We start from the raw sequence: 22,883 nt of genomic DNA on the forward strand, positions 1-22,883 counted from the left end.
GACATGATGAGATTCTGTTTGACAAAATAGGTCGTGGATGTGAGAATATTATAAATTGTCCAAATTAAACATTCAAGTTGAACCAAATATAAATCTTTTGCCAATATCAGTGATTGTTTAATTACCCTTTCTTAAAAATAATAACAATAACTGGTCATTTTAAACATTTTTGTATACATTTTAAAATATGTTAACAGTATCAAAGTGGTGTTTTTTTATGATCCGAGTGATCCGAGTCTGTTTTTGTGGTTATACATTACACACAACCATCATCTTAAGTGGATTTTTCCTCACTTGGTGTGCAGCTGTACAGCAGTGGAGATCTGCACATTAGTTACCCTGGCCATTACTACTTGTGAATGGTTTTGTGATATACTGATCACTACATCAGCCACCCCCTGGCCACAATCTGTAACACTGTATCACTTTATTGAAAAAGGTTAACAGTAGTTTTTTGGGCGTGTTGATTTAGATAAACACATTGAGCTCCTAGTTGTGATGTCTGGTATATAGAGTTGGAATGGAACTCGACACCTAGAATCTGACTTTCCTGTGTATCATGGAGATTTCATCTGTCAGCCATGATGGCATGAAAAAAAATTCTTATCTAGAAACTAATCTGTGTAAAGATTATGTCGGGGCCAAATCAAGAAGGGAAATGAGTAAAAACACATGCACATTTTTAGGTAGCGCTTTAATCTTCTTTTTTTCTCTGGGTCAAAATTTATGATACCTCAAATTAAATGTTTCCAACATTTGATAGAAAGATGCATGCAAGTACATGAATATCCATGAATGAATTATTGAATTATTCTGCATTTTGTTAGACACAGTAAATTGAAGAAATGGTATAAAAGAAATGCCATTTTACAAATATCTTATTCTTGACTCAGCATTAGTCAAAATGAAGATGTCTTTGATCTAAGCGCATGGTAACAAATTTATGTCAGATGTATAGATTAATTAAAAGGATGATTCATGTATTTCTGTGTCACATTGACCATGATGACATTAACTTCAGCTAATACAAAGTATGCAACACTTGCTATATCCATTGATATTCAAAATTAAGTTATGATATACATTCTAGAGTATAAGAATAAGTTGCCATTAAACAAAGGGCAAAAACTCTATACCCAGTGTGCACGTGGTACACACCCATTTTACTACATTTCAATTCCATCAGTTTGTTTGCAAACAACCTTGTGTGCAGGGCCATTTTAAGGTTGGGTCTCCATGTAGTAGTTGGTTGCTACCTCACTGAACATCATATGGAAGGCCAGTTGCATGCCATCCAGAGAAATTAAACCTTGATCATGACAGCACTTGTCTGTTTCTATATCGGCTATCCAAAAAACACATGTCGTACTCCCCTCGTGCAGGCCGGACCGTCAAACCACACACCATTGATTTGCACTTGATGTTACATAGGCTAACACCCTAATCGACTGAGCTATCATGATCAGCTCAACAATCCAAGTGACAAAGGTGTATGACCTATCAATGATATCGTACTGCATAGTCGGTATATAGTTGTAGTTCAATACCTTCAGTCTCAAAGAGGTATATATATATACTGTCATGCGAAATTTCAAATTGGTCTGTGGTCTTGAGTACTTATTCTGTAAAAGTACTTATTTTAGTACTGTTATATATAGTTTAATGTATTAATCTACAAAATTGTAACAGATTAGGGAATTGGTGGGCCCACATTATATTGTATAGAAAAAATACAGATTTATAACCATAATTCAGCATAACGCTTTCAACGTGAATTTTTAACTGCAAAAATAAGATTTCCATTAAGATATGATACTTTACATTATGACATAAAATCTAGATTTCGTAGAACTGATTCACTAATTGACAGAGTTCAAATCTTAGGTGCGTAGTTTGACGCTCCCTATGTATACCTGTATGTGCTGGTTTGTGTTTCTTGGGAAGCTTAGAAACGGACCGGTCTGTGCTGTTGTGGTTGTGTCCTTGGGCAAGACACTTTACCCTAATTGCTCTTGATGGTATGTGACGGGCCTCCCATATGTTGTTCAGTGATCATGAGGTAGTCACCTACTACTACAAGGAGACCCTGCCTCAAAACGACCTTAGCTGTTTACAGGGGGATAACACAATAAGCAAATCTAACAAATAGAATTGAAATCTTATTTACCACCAGCAGTATAGGTATGGGACTAATTATGGACATAATTTGACCCACACATGGTTATGGTGTAAGTAGAGTCATCGCCTGATCATTGAATTTTCATGATCAGTAACGTAAAAGAAACAGCTGCCGGTAAGACTCTGTATGCATGCATGTATACATGTAGTTAATAACAAATACATGTATCGGCATACATGAATACACAATACATTGGTGTAAACAAATTCAAGCTGTATTTAATTTGTCAAGTCTGAAAAACATTTCAGTAAGTATATATATGGCAAAGTTGTGCATGAATATTCAGTTAATTCATGTAAATTAAATGATGGAATTTCTTATTCGACAAAGTGACAAAGCAAATCAGATTTAGGAAATAAGAGCAGCTTGGCTAATAGAATTTGTATTTTCCTTTGATGTCAGGGTGAGAATTACACAAAAATGTCTTTGATGTTCAGATACTATCATACATCAGCCATGCAAGATAGGCAATGTAAATTATGTACACTGGTGGTAAGGAATGAAACTAAATTCACAGAATATATTTCGATATTGCTAAAAACATAAATTAAAGAAGCATATATATACAATATAAAGTAGATAATGATGTTTTATGTACAGTCATGATACTTGCTCAGTATGTTTTAAGGGCAGTTATGTGATCATATATGATTATGCATGTAATTTATGTACATTTGTAGGATGGTTTTTTTTCTCAATCTGGGTCATACTTTCCTATGTCATGTTGGCCTGTTTTGGAAGTATGGCGATATTTTCTGGGTCATTGTGTCATGTATGCTTTTATGTATATGATCTCGCACCTATTTCTTGATCCTATACATATATACTTAGCAGGTATCGGCTTATTAGATTGAAGATTCAATGTTATGTGTATATATATATATACTATACGGTAAAACTGACAATATTTCTGCTGTTGAAATTTTTCATTGATTTTATGCTGGGATAAATCAGCGTGAACATATATACATTGTATAGAGAGTTATTTATAATACACTTATACGTATATATACAGTGCTCTTGTAGCATATCATTGATCAGTACATATATAGCTGTATATATATTTGATACTTTCCTAATCAATACTATACAGATCCAAGATGTTTGGCTTTCAAATTTATTCTTCATGATCAGTCTCAGAAAAATATTACACTATTGTCTTTAATAACTAAATATCTGGTATATATATATAGAATACAAAAAAAATAAAAAATCATACCTGGCATAAACATGTAGAATACTATTTTGGTGGATTTCAAGAAATATTTCTAATTTTATATTTTAATTTGCTTATTATATCACAGTTTCATTGTTCGTTTGGTTTGTGTTTTTAACTTCTGCATAAAGAATTTTTCCTTTACCTCACTAGTTGTGAGCGTTTGTTACAGAGGCTGTACAGACAGCCAGGATCAGTATTTCACTAGATTAGAAGAAAAGCACTGACTAACTGAGCTAATAAGAAACATATGATTCATACCAGACTCCCACCCTCCCTGAACTGAAAGATGTTTTAATGATGTTCAAAAATTTGAGTAGTCTGCTGTAGATTTGGCGGTGAATATGTTTCCATTTATTTCTCTCGAATCTGTCAAGAACCATATGGCTCCACCAGTGCCTGGGTTGTTGTTTGATGTAGAAATCTATCAGCTTGCTACAACAGCCTGGTAGACTCCCATATACCGGTAGTGATCACCAATTTTGAATTACCAGTAATATTTATTTAATCTTTTTACAAAATCAAACACTTTCTGATAATATTTGCAGTTTTATTTTTTAACAAGAATAGATAGCACAAAATGTGATAAAGGTATATGTTTTGAAATGTTCGGTAACTGAATCTTAAAAAAAAAAAAAACAGCCATGCAGACGCTTGCAGGATTGAGTCGAATACAATGAAGTATGTATATTTGGATAAAGAGATATCACAGAGTACCATTGTCTCTCGCTATTTGCTACAAACATTTTTATGTTTCTCCCGGAGCCCAATATAGAATACGGAAGGGAGAGACCTAGGTCAGTATGGTACAGCACACAACACTACTTGTGATTATTTCTGATAAAGGTACATTATAAGCCAAGTGGAGAATTAAATGCACCTAAGTATGATGGATGTTATATAGGTCAAACAGATGCAGGACTCCCAGATCCTAGTTCAACAAATCTCCCTCTACAAGCAGACCTTTCTAAATCTGGTATTCAAAAGGCTTTGCCTTGATGTTTCAGGTATATTTGCTGTCAAAAAAAATAGTTTGAGACAGGAAATGGAAACTTACATGTACCACAAGAATGTGGCCCTGAGGCATTTACACAATGTTCATTCTGAAAAATACACATTCCATATTGTAGAAAACATTTTGTGGTCTCTTAATGATTGATATTTTTTATGCAAATATGCTACACTACAAAGAGCGTAAATGTATATTTATATGCCTCATCATACAATACAATATGGTGTAGACTGTCGTTCTAATGCTTTAACAAGTTGACAGTTATAAAGTTGCAGGCTTTAGTGATTTATATATATATGTTACTGTGTAGATATATGGACATATTTTAAGACGGTGAATTTAATTTACAAATATTTAGAATATTTTCTCACTAATTCAGCTATCAAAGTATGCAATTAGAATTTAATTGGATATTTAAATTCCTGTACATGTAGTAATGCACTTAAAATCTTTTTGTATATCAGATTCTGTAGTAAGTTTGTTTGATCTTGCAATGATTAATTATGATTTTAAGAATAAACAAAAAAAGCATACTGGATAATGTTTCCTTTAACTAATTAATTTCTCAGTTTTAACTAACTAGACTTGAGTTTATTAAGATTTAAAAAAGCAGCCATAATTTGACTATTATAAATTCTGATGTTTGTAGTTAATAAAGGACAGACCTTCATCGTCTGATACCCAACTTGTGATAGGGGAAAAATAGCAAAATTTACTGCTTAATATATATATATATGTGATTGATCACTAATACATACATGCATGTTTGAAAAAACATTTTGAATGTACTTTAGTATATACAGTAGCTATATAGACCCATTAAACCCAGTTACATGGAACAGTGAACTATAAAAATGGGGGAAAATGGCCATACAATGTTAGTTACACTGTACAACAATTTCATGTTCTTCTGGCCATGGATTTTATGTCAGAGGAGATGATATAGTGTATGTAAGTGTAGGTGATGCCCTGGAATATATTCTGCTATTTAGTGATGCCTTGCCTTACCCTTACATACCCATGATGCCCCTTGGTACTCCTAGATGATGTCCTGTAATTTTCTGCTATTAAGTACTAGTGATGCCTTCTAGTATCCCTAGCTGATGCCCCTTCATACTTCTAGATGATGCCCTGTAATATATTCTGCTATAAGTGATGTCCCTTGATACCTCTAGATGTTGTCCTCCTGTAATATATTCTGCTATAAGGGATGCCCCTCAGTTCTTCTAGGTGATGTCCAATGGTACCTCTATGATGTCCTGTAATTTATTCTGCTATAAGTGATGCCCGATGGTACCCCTTGGTGATATCATGTAACATTTTCTGCTATTAGTCCTGCAAAACCCAAGGTTATGTCCGTATTCTGCTTTTAAATGATATTGAGCTAGAGCTATATATATATGTTTTACCTGGTATAATATAAATAATTCATATGACACTTAAGACGTCTCTTTCATGTTAAGTTGAATTTATTACATGTATTGTATTTTTCTTATGAAATCAAAGAAAGACTGCAATACTGCAGCAATCTGATTAAAATGCAAAAATATAAAATTTGCCAGAAAATGTTGTTGATGATGTAGCCATGATGAGATGCAGATAGGAAAAAAACCTACCACATTTTAAGATAAGGAAGTCTTCCTGTTATATCAGTGTAAAACTCATTTGATGTTTGTTTTAGTGGAAAGAGTCCTTCAGTCCTGCTGTGAAAATTGTTAAAAATTGGTTAGCTATACTTGGTTGTCAGACTAGGGAATTATGTTATAGGAGATGAGGATGCTGGTACATCTGTACCAGGGATTTAGAGATTAGTGGGCGGGATTACTTTACACGATCTTCATCAGCTGTCAGCTCATCACTTACATTAACAGGCAGCTAAATCGGAAGATGTTTGGTCTAGGACACGTACATCAGATAGTTTTCTTCTGATCTCGAAATGTTAAACAAACAGTGCAGTTCTAATATAGATAACATTTATTCAACATTGTCTGTGTTGCTGACAATAATAAACGTTGTACGTTTGTCAACATTGCGGTTTGGGGAGTAGGGTCTTGTTGCACTCTACTAAATGTGAGGCCAGCTGCGGTTTGCTGTATTTACATAATGTACATGTTTTGCAAGGGGAAAAAAACCCAGAAAAATCTGAAGGCTTCATCATGATCGACTAGGGTTATTTATAGCACATGTACAGCATTGTACTATTCCAGACAGGAACCTCATGTTTCTTTGTTATCTTTTGTTTTTTGATGTATAATAGATCATACCTATGTTAAGTACTGTTAGCTATAGGTAGTGAGTGTTAGTGTTAGTTCGATTTCCCATGAACCTATACATGTAGCTAGGTACGTAGATATACCTGCAGTACATCATTAAATACAGGCTATGTATGTAAATTTACATGTACATGTACATATATACATTGTATATATGCCTTCTGTATATTGTAAGTGATACGTTTTTTGTTCTTTAAACCATTTAGCTTTTTAGGTACTGAACAGATCTCATTATACAAACGTATACATTATTATATAAGAATAATGTGTTTAATCTCAGTTTTGCAATTTTAAATTTTTAGGTTGTTTCCGTCTGAATTTTAATTGAAATTGTAACAAATTTGAGGTTTTTCTTGTAAAACCAATTTTCATGATGTATTACTTACCATAACTTTATTGTACGATATGTATACCAGTACCCAATATATTTGTATAAGAAAATACAAGGTAGAAATTAAATCACACACACACATCCCCTATAGGGAGGCCCCACTAAACCTAGGATGTGCACACATACCCAGGGTACTTCCTCTTCATTATCCCAACAAGGAACTGATGAAGCACAGGATAAAGTGAGTCAAGGGGAGGAATGAAAAAGGGTGGGACTCACTAAAGTTATGGTAATGTATATTACTGAAATGAAAATTTCACACATAATGTAATATGTTGTTAAGCTAGGTAATATTTGATTATGCAAGGAAATTCTATAAGCCTAATACATGTGGTAATAATTGAGTAAGACAGTTCTCATTTTTTACGATATACAATATATCACATACTAGCTATCACATACTAGTGAAGACAATATTCGACATGTACATCATTTGGTGGAAAAGTGCTGATGAAGCTGCACAGCTCTTTCCTCACCGTCATCAATTACTCCTAACAATTTTTTGTTGATTATCACATTAAAACTAATCATCTTCCCCTGGGTATAAACGCCCACTCTCTCCTTTTCATTTTTCTCTCAGCATGTTGTCTTACATAAAAACTACTGATCTAATCACTTGGTAATACATTCCCCTGTCCACCTAATAGCTTGTCATACAGACTATTATCGTTTCATATGCCACCCAAAGGGATGCTTCGTGTATATAATTGGAGCTATGAGGAGGAGTCGTGTCTTTAATATAGTAATTGCCGAACCAAAAATAATTATTTCCAAACTGCTAGTCAGGGTATTTATGTCCTGTTTTATTTTAGGCCTACCTCATGATCATCAATAAATGTTTCCCTTTTCGATGTTGAATTATCCTCCACTGAAGTTCACTAAAAAACCTCAGTAGTAGTACATTGTTTACTGTACAGTGTATATAACATAAGTAAAGTATATATCGATCATGATTTATTGACTCAATACTCGTAAGTTGAGATAATATTGAACAGGTTGGTTGAACTCCTGTGGAAAGACGGACAGTCTCAATTTTGCAAGACAATGATTGAGTGTGCCCTATCATGATCAATAAAACATTAAAAAAAAATTGGATTTTGGTTGACAACCGCACCTTTTGATCATTATAACAAACTTTTGTTAGAATAGTTACAAGGTTTTCAGTGACTTTATCGCATCTGAAAAAAGGTTAATTTTCAGAAGGTGTAGAAACCAAGGAATTTATCAAAAAATTATAACTATTTCTGGGGAAGTTCTCATAGAGTAAATTCTATTTTCCAATAGAACTCTAGATGATTGATATTGAATTAAATAAGAAATGTGTTCTGCTATTTTCAGATCGTATGCAGGTGCTGTTATACAAATGTGTAAAGGACGCCATTAAGGGAGAGGGTGCCAAACATGACTTCTACCTGGAGGACTTCTACGGCCTGGAGACTGGCTTCAGCCAAGACAAGGAGAACAATGTCCTCGCCATCGTCTGTCAGAAACAAATCACAACCTTCGCTTTTGAGAGCAGAGAGACACTCATCAAATTTGAAGTCAAAATTAGGACAGCTATCGGGGAAGGTAAGTTAGATTTAACAGAGAGGACTAGAGTAGAAATTTCTGGTTTCTGCAAATTATTTTTGAAAAAAAAAATATAATTGATGTTCATACAGCTGAATTTTTTATTGATGGGTGGTTTCCACAAGCTAGCTGAAAACATATTCATGGACTTTTTGTGGATCAAATCTATGCATATATGTCATGAAGTTTGTTTGGGAGTCCTACTAGTTTTATGCAATATCATGAATCTGTTCTGTATGTTTTAACGTTTTTCTACCCCTGTAAAAAGCTGTAGTTATTGTACAGTACATATTACACATTATTCCCTCATCTTGCCTCTCCAAAATATAATTTACCTTGTAAATACTGTAAATGTATCCACTTTTGGGCACTCATATTTAAGCGCACTGATTTAAGCAAATAAGGCAATGGCGAATTGGCACACCCACATTTCTTGCTGTAGAAATGTATATCCAATAATTGCAAGTATCAAAATCGAAATTTACTAGAATCCTGTCAAAATGCAAAAACTGCAAAAATAAGATAACCACAAAAATATGTCTGTTTGCGGTAACTATTTACCAGGGTATGTTAAGTATTTATTATCAGAGTCTGTGTATTTTGTATTTCAGAGAACCAGTTCCCGTTACATGTATACCTCAAGAGAGTGCCTCCACAAAGCAAGCTGCCGTTGGAGAAGATGCGGATGCACATCCATGGACCAAAGTTCTGCCTCACTCAGCATAGCCCTCCAAAAATGGTTGCCTCCTGGGTCATATCAGATCTTCGCAAGTTCGGGAAACTTGAGGGAAAGTTTGTGTTTGAGGGTGGATCTAGATGTGGGAAAGGTTTGTTGTTGTTTGTGTGTTTAACTAGTGATGTTCTAATGTAGCTATCGTATATTTACAATGTACAGAATAAGGATTAGACAAGTTATAAGACTACACATGAAAAGGCAAAATTAAAGTGGATTGTTCTTATTTCCTGTTATTGATGAAGGGAAGGTTAGACTATAAAAGAGAGAAAAGGGACTCTGTTCCTTCTGACTACAATATCTAATTATAAATCTGACCTAATGTTTAATATTGCTGTTTGACCCCACATTTAAAGTTAATACCAGTTTGTTGTTCCTGTTGATTGACCCCACGTTTAAAGTTCATACCTGTTGTTTGTTGTTCCTGCTGTTTTACCCCATGTTCAAAGTTCATACCTGTTGTTTGTTGTTCCTGCTGTTTTACCCCATGTTCAAAGTTCATACCTGTTGTTTGTTGATGACAGGAGCAGGAGTACATGTGCTACAAAGTGACCAGGTAGATGATTTAGAGGAGATTTTCCAGCTTGCGAGTCAAGGCAAGACGGTCAACTGTCGGAAATCAAACAAACGAAGTAAGTTAGTCAACAATGATAATGGTGGAATGGTGTCAGATGAAAAGTACAAAATACTTGGTTTATTTATCAGGATTAATATGTACCATATAAAAGCACATATGTATTTATTCACTGTGATTGCAATGATTAAGGACAGGCACTTTCTCATGATGTTGAGTCTCAGACACAAAACAAATTGTATTACATTAAACTCATTATTACATGGATTGATTTTATTAAGACAGATGTCTTAAATAAACAAAGGTCATAATTAAACCAATCCATATAATAATGAGACAGTTTTATGTGACACCATTTCTTTTGTGTCTGAGACTCAACATCATGAGAAAGTTCTTGTCAATAATCATTGCAGCCTCTATGATTAAATACATATAAATATATGTTGTGTTGTAGGCAAGGTGGATAATTAAGTAAAATGACCTACATTACAAGGGGGACGTCTCGGGCTCTGATTGGTAATCGTTATTTATATATCAAGGAGGGGGCAGGGAGGCTCTTAAGGGGGTAGGGTTGTAAAATCTAAATAAGTGTTCCACTTTCTCAATACATTGCTAGGCTTATTGTGTTACCATTATAACAGGTGGCCATTATAAGTTTATTTTGGTGTATCTTTATGATGGATGTCTCTACCACTGTTTTAATCAGGTATGATTAGGTCTGTGTTGTGTTAGCCTAGTTCCTCTACAACCTATTATACCCTACAGGGTCCCAGAACTGTGACTACCTGGACCCCGTGACTAAGTCTATTAGTGGAAACCTGTACAAGAACACCGTGCCCTCCTCTCCAAGCTCTTACGACAGCCGAGGCTGGCGACACTCCTTCAGCACATCCAATTCTGGCTGGACCACAAACTCCAACTTTGGCTACGCTGCCAACTACAACTATAACAGCCAGCTTCGGAGTATAGAGAATCTAGAACGGGAGAAACTAATGGCCCTGTATGATGTGCCACCCAAGCATATACGTAAGGTGGAGAACCCCAAATCACCCAAACATGAGCATAAGGACTCGTTACAGCAATCTCCTCGTATGTGTGATGATAGATACAATCTGGATCACTCGTCTTCGAGTCTAAGTCTGGCCAGCTGTGAGTCGTCCCCAACTTACCTGGGCTGTAGGGCCAGTGTGTCTGCCAGTGCTCCGGCTCTGTGTGGCTATGGAGCCTACTCCCCATTCAATGACAAGTACAGAAATATCAGCTGTTCAGTTCCGGACCACATCGACGAGTTAGAGGAGCTGGAACGCGAGGAAGCTCTAGAGTGCCTCCAGAGGGAAGAGAGGGGTCTTCAACAGGAAATCTCGTTACTCGACGAAATGCTACAGGTAACTGAATTAGGTTTCATACCTGGGCTCAAGACAGTATTGAAAGTATTACAGTGGTTTAAAGTACATGTAACAGAAAAGTCATATTATCATCTGTTTGACAGTTTCTTCATTCAAGCTGATATCTTTGATCATTGGAGCATGGGTTTCATACCCTGTTCTTAAGACCATTAAAGATATCTCAAACCATTCAGAAAAACCATGGGAGATTTTGTTTGACAATATCTTTACTAAATTGATTACTTTTATAATTAGAGAATGCGTCTTTACCAAATTGAGTTATTTTATATTAGGTGTTGAGAAATAGAATACCACATGTTCATGTACTCTTGTGCTATTTGATGCACCAGCACATGTGTAAAACTACCTCCTATGTCTATACATGCCAGGTGTGGTATGTACATAATATATTGTCAGCCCATGCCAGGTGGCCTTATGACATTAAACCACAATTATAATCCTCTACGGAAGCTGGTGAACATGCTGCTGGTCGTATGTAATTCGATACACATTATTAAATCAAAACTGCCTTCACAATTTTATCCAGATCTTGGTTAGTGTATCTATTTATAGGGAACCTCCCTCATGAGACAGTACATTTTGGTGTCTCAAAACTTGAAAATATATCCGAGTTTTATGTAATAAAGGTGATTCCAATTGATATTTGGCGATACCTTGGAGAGTTATCTATATATAGCTATAGACTTACCAAAATGAGATTCCATGGTTCTACACCTGCAGGATATAAATTATGATCTATAATGGTTTTCTTGTTGAATAATTAGTCTTTTATACCCTTTATCTATAAATGTTATCTGTGAACATAACTCTTAATGCTTTGGTGAATGTTTTACAAGATTTAAGTTAAATTTACAAGTTTCAATATGCCTTGTATTATAATTGATCGGTGTTTTATTTGTTGAAGGTAGCTAGGGATCTCGGTGATATTGGTGGTAGATTTACCAATATTGCAGTCAATCTGATATTTCTCTTATTACTTTAACATAAACATTATTTTCCCTTTATAGATACAAGAGAAACAAAGAATTGGCTTGATAATACTCTGGTTGTACATCTAACAATGCAGATATATATACATTTGTACCATCTATTATAATATTTTCATGGTGGTCATGATTGATTCATGACTGTCCTTAAGGAATACATGTAAAAATATTATATTTGGTGCTATATGGATGTATACTCTTTTATCTCATAAACAGAAACCCCGTTCTGGTATGGTAAGCTCAAAACAAGAGTTCATTGGATGCATATGTTAAGGCTCGCAAAAATCAAAAATTTGAATTTCAGTAAATCTCATATGAAATTAAGATGAATTCAAGAAATACATTTTATCACATATTTCAAAAAATGTTTTAAGCTTTTAAAGTCAAAATGCAGCAAACGATCTTATATTAATTGTAACCACCATTTTGTTGTCCATAGCTTTTGAAGTCAAAATGTGGAGAAAATTTTTACTGTATATCAGATGGAGACACTCATTTTGTTATGCCATTTAATTGTCAATTCATGACATCACGTTATTGTCCTGATTATGACATCACAATGGATATCTGGCTGGAGCAGCCATTACAATGTGCTCCAGGTACGGTATATTTCACTAGTGATGTAAAATTACATGGGTGAATTCACGTGATAACAGGCCAATTATATGTGGAGTTAATGAGAAATACTGTGTATGTATACGTACGTGTGTAAAATTTTTGTTTTATCTCCTCAGGGTTGTAAACACGATGATCCCAGAAGAGGAAGGAGCAAGAGGGACAGAAATAAACCTCCACCTATTCCTGGAAAAGTCTACAAGTCTTCGCGACGTCCAGATAATATACATCCTGCATTTAATAATGGTTCTATTTATCAGGATAACACATTACTTAGTCCAAACCTTGTGTCAAAACTAAAAAGGATACCGTCGAATTCGAAAATGTCTGCCCCACTACCGTATGTGAACTTGGAGAAATATGATATTGGTGATGTTGATAATAGTCATGTACACGTGTCCTCGTCCTGTGCGGACAGTGGAACTTGGAGTGCTCCGTGTGTTCCATCTGGTAAAAAACATGGCACAAGACGGTCAGGTTCGAATAAGGAAAACTTCAAGAATTCTCCAAGGCAACTTCGAAATAATATTCACTACAGAGGTAAAAGCTCTTCAGAATCTGAACTTTCGTGTAGATCTGTCTCAAGCGGAACCAAGGAGGAAAATATCTATGCAAATGACTTCCCAAGAAGGGAGCAATCCCCCACCCCACCTGCACTGCCACCAAAAGGACCAGCACTTCTCAGAAAAAGTCAAAGTCGGACTGAAAATGACCAGCCCCCACCTGTGCCCCCACACCGATCTCGTAAACCGCCTCAAGGCGTGGTGGACCCGGCATCCCTGTACCAGTACCCTAAGAGGGATGGACGACAGAGCAAACGGGAAGTATGTACTGAACCTTCAGACTCGTATCTTTTGATGGGTGGATTTGAAAAACAACAAGACCTTGAACTTGATTGTAGTCGGGAAGTTGTTCAGCTTCCAACAAGGAAGGCTATCAACAAGTCTGAAAGACAACAACAGAACGCTGTCTCACCGCAAGGAGCATATATGGAAATGGGAAATCTGTTTGAAAATGAAAATGATTTCAAGGCCAGCCAAAGTGGTACTGTGCGTGCTGACACGAGACCACAGTATGGCCGGTCATATAGTGCTTCAGATGTACTGGACGATGACCAGCCAAAGTCCACCAATTTAAATCAACCTTTCAATGTATCCTCCAACACTTCCCTCATTAGGGAGGAAAATTATCTCTTGATGACTAACTTCCAAAGTGAAAAGAAAAATGATTCTCTGGAATTTAAACAAAGACGGCATCACCAGTCTATTGACTTAACAGCTGATGGAAGTACGCTAAATTTAACGAAGAATATCGCTGATACATCTTTCAGCAGTGACACCTCTGATATTGACAATACAGCAATACCTTTCCCTAATCTGATGAACTTTCAACAACATGCAGTCACAACGACCAGTTCCAAGCCCTCTAGAAACTCCACTTGTGGGCCTCCCAGCAATACAACTAGTAGTGTTCAGACAGACAAAGTCAGCGAAGGGTCAGGCAGGAACCCGGGTTTTCTCACGCGTCTCATCAGGAGAAACTCCGGCAATAGGAAAAGTATGTCTCAGAGTCAGGAAAATCTCCTGGCCTCCAGTTCTAGTGAAAGCTGTCTGGAGCGCAGTGTGTACCAGTCATCCAAAGAGCCAGTACAGTTACGACGGGTTCTGTCACAATCCAGTGACTCTTCGTCTTCGTCCTGTGGCCACCACCACAGTCCCACCCTCCCACTCAGCGACCATCGAAGGTCCTCAAGCTTTCCTAATCGTGCAAGTTTCTTTGATCAAAAGCATTCTACAAACGACAAAGTGCGAGGACTTCATCAGGGAAATGAAGGCAATTATTTCTCAGCTTTATCGCTTGATGATGAAATGCAACTTCTTGAGCGTGACAGCGAGTTTACTGGATCTGACTCAAGTTCGCTAAATGACATAAGTAAAGGTGGCAGGTCTCAATCAGGTTATAGGGGTCCGTGTGGAAGTACGGGGAGTGAAAACGGAGATGACGACTGTGAACATTTATCGGATAAACAGGCCCAGAAGCTTTTACTCTGTTCTAAATATAAAAAATATAAGACACCAGATTCCATGGTGTTTACAGCACTACAATCAGATCCTCAGAAATTATTCGAGACAACCGGATCAGAGAGTAGTAGCAGCAGTAAAACTGATGACGAAAAACTAATAGAACTTTTTAAACATGGATCAAAATCATCTTCATTTGACGATCAGCATTTGTTCAAGGTGAAAACTCGGTGTACAAGTGAGTACAAGAAGCGGCGAAGTTTACCGACTGATGGCAGCAAAGCTCTGTCCCCCAAGGAAGAAGCTTTAGCCATTGTGAAACATGTGTCGTCCCTGCCACCCTTTGTCCCTCCAAAGTTAAAACATTACCCCTGTCCGCTATCTCCTGTGCCAGAAAGTGTTCCCTTGGTATGTAATAGTGAGGAACATCTTCCCAGTCACAAACTCTCCTGTGGACCCGACACCCCAAAACGAGGCAGTGTGGACCCTGTGTTCCAAAAGGAGTTAGCCAGGGCCACACTTAGGATACAGCCCCCACCTCCTCTCATCGAAGAGGAGGAAAATGTATGGGTCCCAAGGGACTCAACAAACTCACAAGAAGGTAAGAATACCTGGTACTGTATAGTAGGCTGACACTTGAACACATTGATTAATTTTATATTCCACTCAGAAAGCTACATTTATATACTGAACCCTTTCATCCGAAAATTAGGTTATCTTTACAACCTTTATCTTTAAATATTGAAAGATAGATACAGAAAGTTTTACACGTTGCATCTTTTCCAATAAGAAAATATATCCACATAATTACTATTTTTGAAGACAAAATATTTTGGGGGAGAGCATATACCATCATATGTAATATGATAACAATTCAGAACCGATATTTTGATAAATTTGTGGCCTTAAGTATAAGTTCATAAAAAATATGTGTGATCTTGTCTTTGATACTGTCTTTCAATATTTCTTTTCTGTATATCCATATACACTTGACAAGAATTCTGTATCTGAAGTAATACAAATCCAGTTACTTTATGTATCACAATTCTGTATTATTATGTAAAATACAGTCAGCCACAGGTAAGAGTGCTTAGGCTAGGGTAAAATGATAAAAGACTATCAATAAGGTGATTAATAGTTAAAGATATAGAGAATTAATGTTGATGATACATTAACTATTAAAAATCATTATCTTTTATATATTTGAAATTACTGTATATATATATATATACCTATACCCTACGTTGTTACAGTGAAGTCTGAACCAGCTGTCGTAGAGGACCAATTCCAGGCACTGGTTGTTGAGGTGGAGGAAGACTGTGACCAAGACGACACAATATCAATGTCCTCACTCGACAGCAGCCTGCCAAGCTGTGATGAAGGTGGCATCCGTACAAGTCCAGCCTCGACACTGCTTCGACCCCGGTCAGGGAAGGAGTATAAAATGGTTGAGCGTCGTCGTCCACATAATGACAGCCTTAGTTCGAGTCCTGCCCAGACCCCTCAGTCTCCGTCTGGGGACACTGTGTTTACATTTGAGTCATGTTCACCATCTCAGACTAGTGTTTATAGTCGGGAACGAGAGTCCCCGAACGTGCCAAAATTTTCCCGCACGGATAGTTCAGTGTCATCGCGTATCCACGAGAGGTTCAGCCCACCCAGAACTTACATGAACATTGACATGACCCCTCCCTCTTCACCACTTTATTCTATGTCACTACCCCCGGAACTCATCGAACCTCAACTCAATTACGCTGAAATTGACCTCTCTCATTCATCTAATACCAGGGCTTCTAAAAAATCTCGTAAAGCTTCTCAGAAATCTTTGAAATCAAACACTATCGAATATGCCATGATTGACATGGAAGCTACTGTAGCTATACAGCGGGCAGGCCGTGAACATGTGCAATCTCGTGAGGACAGTCTCCGTAGAGCTGATAAAAAGTTGTCACTGAGTAACAGGGATCAGAAACTATCTCTCGGTGAGTCCGGACCTTCAGAGTTTGGTTCTATAGAACACAAAGACAATATGGACAGGAGCCAAAAGGATTCCTCGGACCGGAGTGCTAGGGAGTCGCCCGAGAGGAGTGTAAGCTTAAGGGAGTCGCCAGAGAGGAGGGACACTCTCTCTTCCCCGGAGGGCCCTCCATGTAGGTCGTCTCCACTCCCTGAGGACACTCCCCTTCCTGAACGGAGATCAAGCTACACATCCTCCTCTTCATCTGAAGAGGAAGAGGAAGAAGTCTAAGTGATATTTTTTGTGGTTTTTTTTAATAGAGGAAAATGAATGATTTACTGAACTACACTGCAACTACACCTGGAAGTGTTTGGTGCCAAATCAGTTTTGATCCGGTTATACTTTGTATAGTTTTTGTAACTAGAAGCCTCACAGAAGGAAGGCATATGTTTGGATTTCATTTTCATCATTTAGTGTATATGTAAGCATATTAGATATTTTATGAATGTACATGAACATTGTATTTATTCAAATGCTGAGTGCTTTTATGAATACAATTCTAAACATATTATATAGATTGTAATATATATATACACAAAAATCAAACTCAAAACAATTTTATCTTATAATGACGAAGATACAGATGTTTAAAGGAAATCGTTTAAAATTGCAGGGTCACAAATCTTGTTCTGTCTCTTCAGTAGTATAGTTTCCTGTGCCAAGATCTATCCTTAGTCTGTATATCCTACTTGTAATTATTCCACACCAAAAATATCTTATCAGATGACATGTTTGATCAGAAGATTTGACTCTCGTTAATCATCTTCGTAGAAATTAGGAATTAAAACAATGGAGATTATCTTGTCAATCCAGCCACCTCAGGCATTAAATGACCATGATAGAAAACAAAAATGGAGCAATTAACTTCTTCATTTTGGTAGGGAAAAGAAAATCTGTCCCTGCAACATTGCCCAAGACTGAGGAAACCAGATTAATTTTGGCTGGATTCATGACACTTGAATTAAGCCATAGTTTATTTTTTAATTTGATACAATTTTTAGGAATTATTTAGAAATTTTTGGAAATAAACGTATTTATGTAGAAAATTTTTTGAAATACACATATTTATGCAAGAAAGCTTAAGATTCAGATTCAAGTTCAATACTTATATGTCTGTCTCCTGGAAAGTAGAACATGAATTGAATAAGAGAGTTACATGTAGGATTACCATACTAATGTATTGTAGTGCTTGGATGTTATTTAGAGTTGTGTCCATCATGTTGTGATGTTTGTTTATACACATGTGTTGTCTATCATTTATATCTGTCTTCCATCTTATACATTCATTTGAACTGGAAGTAAGTCTCAAAATGTTGAATTGTTGATGTCAAAATTAGTGTTAATCAGGATGTCAAACACAGGTGCTCACATATATATATGAAATAATTTTTGTGGGGTTCATGCTATTGTCACATTATGAACATGAAACTGTCAGAAATCTGTGGTACAATATACTGGTAATGTGTATTGTATACGGGATAGGGCTAATTTTGATCTCTCAACTTCAAAAAGTACATTTGTACTGAAAACTTAACAACTGCATAAAATATCATACTTATATGATTACTCCGGGGGATCCCACCTTGGCAAATATATGAAGTTCTCTGGTTGTGGGGTTCGATGAATGTTTCATGTATACATTCTTGACATAGGGCAAACAGCTGGTTGTTTTTATAAAATGTTATAATGTACATGTAGGTCCAAACAGGGTAATCACAAATCATGTACGATAATCTACGTCCAGATCAAAGCCAGTAAATATTTTATCAACATCCTGTCACCAAATGTTATCATATTTGTGTAACATGTAATTTGTAGTGGTAATATGTTAACGTATTATAACATCATGTTAGGGATTATTATCTGTCCTTTAAAATACTCTTTCCGCACCTTTAAAAAATAATTTTAAGCTTGATAACGAGATCACGAAGAAAAGAAAAGAAAAAAAAACTAAAATATTTTTGGTTTTCTTAACGCATCCTAATTAAGAAGCAGCGTAGACTACTATATATGAACAATTAACATAAAATGTATTTTGTGAATATAATTCCGGACTGAATTCTGTTTGAAAAAATATTCTTGGATATTTTTACCTTGTTTAAGTCAATGCTAAGTATTTTTTTTAATAACTAATATAATACCCTTATGAGAAAGTGCCCCAGTTACCCGATTGGTAGCAGACCTATTAAAACATATATATACTAGAGTAATACACCTGGAATTTCATTTCATTTTCAAACCTGAGGAAGTTAAAGCCATTTATTGTGATGTAAGGATAGTCAGGATTAACAATATCCAGATATCTGTTGCATAAATTAAATTCATAAGAACAAATATAAATAGCTAAATTTTCCTTGAAATCTCTTACAGATTGATCTGATCTAAACAAATGTGTGAAAGTGATTGTTTTTTTTTTTTTATAAAAATTGAAGCAAGATATTTCATAGTCATGAGCATTCATATAAAAGAACTTTATCAGCTCCAAATACCAAATCCTGATTGAATTCAATGACTTTGTTGAAATGCATATACTACCTGTTGTTTTCAAGGTTCCAAAAATCAAAACAATTGAAATTTATTGACAGATGAGGTACAAGTATGTGTAGTATATTTTACAGTACCGTATCAAAGTTATGTAGATGAAAGCATTTTCTCTTTCCATTGATTATGGTTGACAACATTTGGGTATGATAATTATTTGTCTTTTTCATTACCATATAAATCCTGAATAAACCCCAGCCTACACATAAGCCCCCTTCAGTCAATCTTATAATAGTAAGCCTAGTGGTTCACAAATGAACCTTCCTCCAACTTTAATACAAATGTAGTAAAATTTTACGCTATTGGAGGGGCTTATTTGAAAAGAAATATGGTAAGTATGAAGTTAAGATCATAAGAAGTCACAAAACGTAACTACTTGACAGGAACCAGTACATTGTCTTCCTTTCATTGTATTGACAATGAAAAAGTTGCAATATTTTTCTTCCTCCCAAAATGACCAAACTTGAAATATATGGTATACAGTGTGATATGAAAAAAAATGACCAAAAATTGTATGATTGATTTTTTTTTTTTAATGATTTTACATAAATTTTTACAAAGTTTCTTACTTTTTATATTTTATCAATTTACCTGTAGTTTGTCGTATTTACATTTGAGGGTGTGTCTTCTATTTATGTAACTGTGTATGCTATAACTGTTATTGGCTCAAGGCATTCTAGATATTAGCAGCAAAAATGTCCAAAACCAGTTGTAGTCTTTAACCTAATACGTTTTGCAGTTTTATAGAAGTATCAAAACTTAGAAATCTGTGTGTGCATTTAAAACATTATAAAAGCTGTACAAGGCACAATGAAGTAGTCTTATGTCCGGATGTTGCACGAGTGAAAGGAACTTCAAGAATTCAATCCTGGCATATCAAATTGGACCAAAACTTACATTACCAGACTTTATTGATACAGAATGTGCCAAGAATGAGGATTTATTTTCATATTGTGTACAATAAAAGGTATACTGTAGATGATGTGGCTGCCTTGCCACATATTTTCCCAGGACCCTGACAACAGACACGCGTCAGCATCCATCAAGTCTTGGCCTACATCATCTGTGGTTGTCAATATGTTGTCATGATCATCTTGTGTGAAAAAACCGGTGTCCATTTTGAAAAGGCATTCACATCATTGGCAGATTTCCCAGCAGACTACCGGATTTTGTGCCAGTCTATCTACTTGTATATACCACATCGCTATGGTGTACGTGTGTGCTTGTGCTGACAATGCATGTGCTTCATAATATACAGGTGCTTTGTATGTCCATCATAGATCATTGTGGTTTCATACAGCATGCTATGTCTCTTTGTTTTCCACTGTAAAATGCATTTTAAACAATGCTGTTATTTATATTGAAAAAGTTTGCACAGGTATGTCGAAATATTTTCCTGAGCGAAGGTATCGTATACTACACAGGGATTTGGCACAAATTTACAATCCATTATCCATATATGTATTATATGAAAAGTGTTGAAAATTTCTGCCAAGTCCCTGTGATATCAGAGGTTAGATAATGGTATGGATACCTCATTCTTATTAAAGTGAGGAGAGTATCATTTACTACACAGGGATTTGGCACAAATGTCCAGTCAATATTACATGGACTGAGGGTTGAAAGTGAGTGCCAAGTCCCTCTGGTATACTACATAAATTTATTGGAGATAAACATAACGCCATATTTTTACATAAATAAAATCAAAAATTATCAAGCTAAGAAGACGTCAGTGAAAGGATTTCAGCAGCAAAGACAGAAATAATTATTACAAAAACAGTTGCTGAATTCTATAATATTACAAAGCCCTGAAACCAAATTTGCATACATGTGCGATGTATTCATCTATTCAACATTATACACACACTGCCAATCCACAGCATACACCTTCTCATCAGTAATGAAAAAATACCCTGCCCATGCTTGGGTTCAAGCTAGCAACCTCTCGTTCACAAAGCATACCACAAAGTTAAAGGGAATTCCCACCAGCCTAAGCTGGTAAAGGGAGTTACTCTACAGTTTTAAGATAAGCAGGTAATGAAGTTGCGTCAAACAAGAATATAGCAATAATAGGCCAAGATATATGGTGAACAGATTACGATTTCTCAGGACAGCATTCTTTTCTGTTAAGTTCTAAGCCAAAATTCAAGTGAATAACCTTATTGTTTACGAGAAGAATTAATCATAACAAGAGTCGACAATAGTTGGAGATAGAGATACATCTCGTGTATAAGGGTGAAAAAGATTTACATATGCCACTTAACAAGAATTTGAAATTGATAATTTTAATTTCTTGTTAAGGTATGAGGAGGACATAGTTATATCATGTTTTAATCACTTGAGCACAGATTGTGACGATTTGTCAAAATGTCTGTCTCGGTTATTTTCGGTAAAGGAAGATTGACTAATGTATGGGAATAGAACAGTGCAATCATTATAAATTTAAATAAACCACAAATTCGTGAGGAAAGTTTGATTCAATGAACATTTAATGTATCTCAGTTTTTGTTTTTTTATTTTATTTGTTTTACTTTTCATACATAATTATCAACAGTAAAGAAAAAAAAATTTCAACATGAAATTCAAAGGCAATCACTGGCTTATTTTGTAAACAGGTAATCCCTAAAAATTTAAGCTGATGAGCTTGTGAACAAAGGCCTCTAGGCTAAGATACAGGTGTCAGTAGTATACGTAATGGCTATATTAAATATGATATTAAGAAAACCGAGTATCCTGGTCTTTTGGTCTGTCATTGTATCATTATAGAAAACTCCTATGCCGGTCACAGGGCCTGGGATGGATTTAAATTATTGGTCCAGAGTCAGGTCTTAGGAGTAACAATAATTGGGCAATGTTCTTCATAATACTTTGTGCTGAGATTAACATACATTCCCATTTGTCAATCTTCTTTTCATTTCGTGGTGATTACCAAGGTTTAACTTTGTCTGTCCTCAGCATACACTGTCTTGTCGTTTTATTTAAACACTCTTGTATCATATAGGCCAAACAAATCCATTTCATAGTTTTTTTTCTGGATTTGATCAGATTTGTAGCAGGTTTATAGTGATTGTCTTGAAATACAAGACATACCAACCCATTTATGAATTTGTTTGATATGTATAAATAAATGGTGCTTTTTAAAATTTATTAAAATCTTTTTATCTTCAGTGGATAGATTCTGCTTGCTCTTTTTCGCTGCCAAAATTCTTTTGTAGAATTAACATATATATTATGTAGTGTTTTCATTGCAATTTCATCTCTGGTCTTAATGTAATATGAATTAAACTTATTTTAAAACAATAATTTGTCTCTGTTGTCTATATTTTTGTCTTATGATCAGGTAATGAATG

General features: G+C 35.6%; 1 protein-coding gene across 1 annotated transcript in view; it reads left to right on the forward strand.

Annotated features, from left to right (window-relative positions):
- LOC117336640 overlaps positions 1–22,833 on the forward strand; it is a 28,808-nt gene extending 5,975 nt beyond the window's left edge. The window contains exons 3-8 of the mRNA XM_033897254.1: positions 8,410–8,640; positions 9,252–9,467; positions 9,898–10,005; positions 10,713–11,332; positions 13,074–15,576; positions 16,229–22,833. Coding sequence (XP_033753145.1) covers positions 8,410–8,640; positions 9,252–9,467; positions 9,898–10,005; positions 10,713–11,332; positions 13,074–15,576; positions 16,229–17,223 — 4,673 coding nt within the window. The 3' untranslated portion in view covers positions 17,224–22,833. The remainder of the gene's footprint in view (positions 1–8,409; positions 8,641–9,251; positions 9,468–9,897; positions 10,006–10,712; positions 11,333–13,073; positions 15,577–16,228) is intronic.
- The last annotated feature ends 50 nt before the right edge of the window (positions 22,834–22,883 follow it).

The sequence above is a fragment of the Pecten maximus genome, chromosome 1, assembly GCF_902652985.1.
Source record: "Pecten maximus chromosome 1, xPecMax1.1, whole genome shotgun sequence".
NCBI lineage: Eukaryota > Metazoa > Mollusca > Bivalvia > Pectinida > Pectinidae > Pecten > Pecten maximus.